Below are 2615 nucleotides of genomic sequence, written 5' to 3'. Positions count from 1 at the left end.
CTCACCACGCCTTCGAAGGCGATGTAGGAGAAGGTCAGCTCCCGAGGGGTGCCCCAGCCCTGCGACGTGGTCTCCTCCTCGTCGTCCTCCGAGAACTCCCGGGCCGTGTGCAGCTCTCGAAAATCAGAGTCGTCGTTCCCTCCTGCACTGAATCATAATAGAGAGCTATGAGCTCCAGGAAGCAGGACCCTGGAAGACCGCCTCCCCCCCCTCCTACACACACACACCAGTTTCTCTACCCAACTGTGAACACCCTTCAGGCTTTTCCCCTCCCACCCACCTGCACCCCACTCCCCTGCCTCACTTGCCTTCTGTGGAGTCAGGGGTAGAGGAGGCTGTGGAGGGTGCTTCTTCTGCGAGAGGGAAAAAAGCAAGACCCTTAGACACACAAGTGCACTAGCTCTGGAAGCTGGGGTGATCCAAATTAAGGGATCTTGCAATGCTTGAGTGACAGGACCTTTAGAACCTGCTGCATATAGAAAGAAACTTAGCATAATTGCCACCTGTAGTTGAAATCCAGTGGATGCAATCTTAGGATCCTTCCATTAGGAACCTTTGTTGTTGTTGTTTTAAAAAATAAAGAAGAATTTTTGCTTGTTTATTTATTTTTAAAAATCATTTTATTGGGGGCTTATACAACTCTTATCACAATCCACACATACATCCATTATGTCAAGCACATTTGTACATTTGTTGCCATCCTCATTCACAAAACTCTTGCTTTCTACTTGAGCCCTTGATATCAGCTCCTCAATTTCCCCCCTCCAATTAGGAATCTTAGGAGGTTGCAATTTTCACGCATCCTTACAATCACATTTTCATTGAGCACCTACTACATGCCACGTTCTACTGTGGGGATACAGCCGTGAACGAAGCAGATGCAATCTCTGATCTCATGGAGATCATACACACTCTGTTGTGTATGGAGGTCAGACAATACCAAGACACACGATGTTGAGTAAAAATTTGAGACATCCACCTCACTGCAATCAAGTCCAAGTCCAATCAAGTCATCGCGACCCCCTAGGACAAATTACAAGCAGCCCCTGTGGGGTTTTGACGCGGTAAATCTTTACGGGAGTAGAAAGCCTCACTTTTCAGGGTCAAATGGCTGGGCATGTGGTTAGCAGCCCAACGCAAAACCCACCATGCAAAAAAAAAAATTAAAAAACAAACAAACAAAGAAAAAACCCACCAGCCCACCCCCACTTTATAAAAACATTAAGGCAAACCGGACAGGGTAGAATTGCCTCTGTGAGTTTCTTAGCCTGCAACTCTTTATGAGAATAGAACGCCTCATCTTTACCCCGCTTCAATATATAAAGTACACTTAAAAAGTATGTTAAGGCGTAAGAAAGTCAGGGTGCTCTTTCAGATCAGGTAGCTGGGAAGGATTCTCTGATAAGTTGACATCTGAGCAGAAGCCCTGAATGAATCGAGGAAGCCATGTATCTCGGGAAGAGCATTTCAAACACAGGGAACAGCCAGTGGAAAGGCCCTCAGGCAGGTCCTATGCTTGGAAGGTAGGGCACAGTGACTGAGGGGGAAAGAGATGGGAGGTGAAGGTAAGTAGATGGTGTGGAGGAGAGGCAGGTCATGTGAGGACAAGCTCTTAAGACCGTTGGATGATGCTCTAGAATATTGAAATAGCAAATTCTTAGAATTTTGGCATCTGGATTCTCAGTATATACGAGTGGCTGGATCTGGGGATGTTGGGATCCCCAGCTGTCAGACGCTAAAAACCAGACTGTTCGAGGTAGTGGGATCCTGAGGATTCGACACAGCAGCTTTCAGTTTGGGAACCCAGCCCTCGGAGCTAGCTCCGGGCTTGGCCTATAGGATATGGTCGATAACGTTTAGAAATGAACTCGGGACACCCTCGCCCCACCTTGTTTACTCGGCTGGGGAATCGGAGACCCCGGCCAGCAAGGGGTTTATCCTAGGGTTACCACTAAGGAGTGCAGAGCCCAACCCAGGGATGCTTGCTGCCCAGGACAGGGGGTTGAACGATTTGGGGGAGGTCCAGGTCGCTTCGGAATCTAGGTAGAAGAGGGGGTGAGCGGAATGGGAGAGGAGATTAGGTTCAGCTCCTGCATGCTGGCTCTGCCTCTCGATTCAGGCGCCCCCATTTCCTCCGGCAGCGGGCAGCACCAGGGCGGGAGGACAGCTCCCCATGCACTAGGCCATCTCCAGGCGGGGGGCCCCTCAGCGTATCAGAGCACCCAACGGGATCCCCCCCTCCAGCTATGTCAGCGCCCCCCACCTTGGCCCCATCTCACCCGGTCCTCCGGGTCAGGGCGCTGGGTCGCTACCAGAGCGGGAGGTGCAGTTTGGGGGTGGGGGGGGGAGGGGAGCTCTTCCTTTGTCTGATTCCCCCAGCCTGGCTCTCCCCAGGACTGGCGCGGAGGGGACACCGGGGAGGACCCACCCGGGCCTCTGGGCCCCACACCAGGCCCCACACCAGCCCATACTCACTGCAGTGGGCGAAGACCGGCAGGACCTGCCCCATGGCCCCCCTCGGGCCTGCATCGGGACCCCAGCCCACTCCGGCCGCGCCGCCCTGGGCTCGGGGCCGCGAAAGATCATCTCCGCCGCGCCCAAGTCGCTGCCGCCAT

The 2615-nt window shown here is 52.9% G+C and overlaps 1 protein-coding gene across 1 annotated transcript in view; it reads right to left on the bottom strand.

Moving 5' to 3' along the window:
* RTN2 (reticulon 2) overlaps positions 1 to 2608 on the bottom strand; it is a 13311-nt gene extending 10703 nt beyond the window's left edge. The window contains exons 1-3 of the mRNA XM_045292671.1: positions 2476 to 2608; positions 309 to 353; positions 6 to 142 (exon numbers count right to left, since the gene is read on the bottom strand). Of these exons, the coding sequence (XP_045148606.1) occupies positions 6 to 142; positions 309 to 353; positions 2476 to 2509 (216 nt within the window). The 5' untranslated portion in view covers positions 2510 to 2608. The remainder of the gene's footprint in view (positions 1 to 5; positions 143 to 308; positions 354 to 2475) is intronic.
* Between the last annotated feature and the right edge of the window lie 7 nt (positions 2609 to 2615).

Source organism: Echinops telfairi, unplaced genomic scaffold (assembly GCF_000313985.2).
Source record: "Echinops telfairi isolate 266 unplaced genomic scaffold, ASM31398v2 ScPeMD7_655;HRSCAF=1070, whole genome shotgun sequence".
NCBI classification, from domain to species: domain Eukaryota; kingdom Metazoa; phylum Chordata; class Mammalia; order Afrosoricida; family Tenrecidae; genus Echinops; species Echinops telfairi.
The sequence above is the reverse complement of the archived record's forward strand: the minus strand, read 5'-3'. Positions and strand labels throughout refer to the sequence as shown.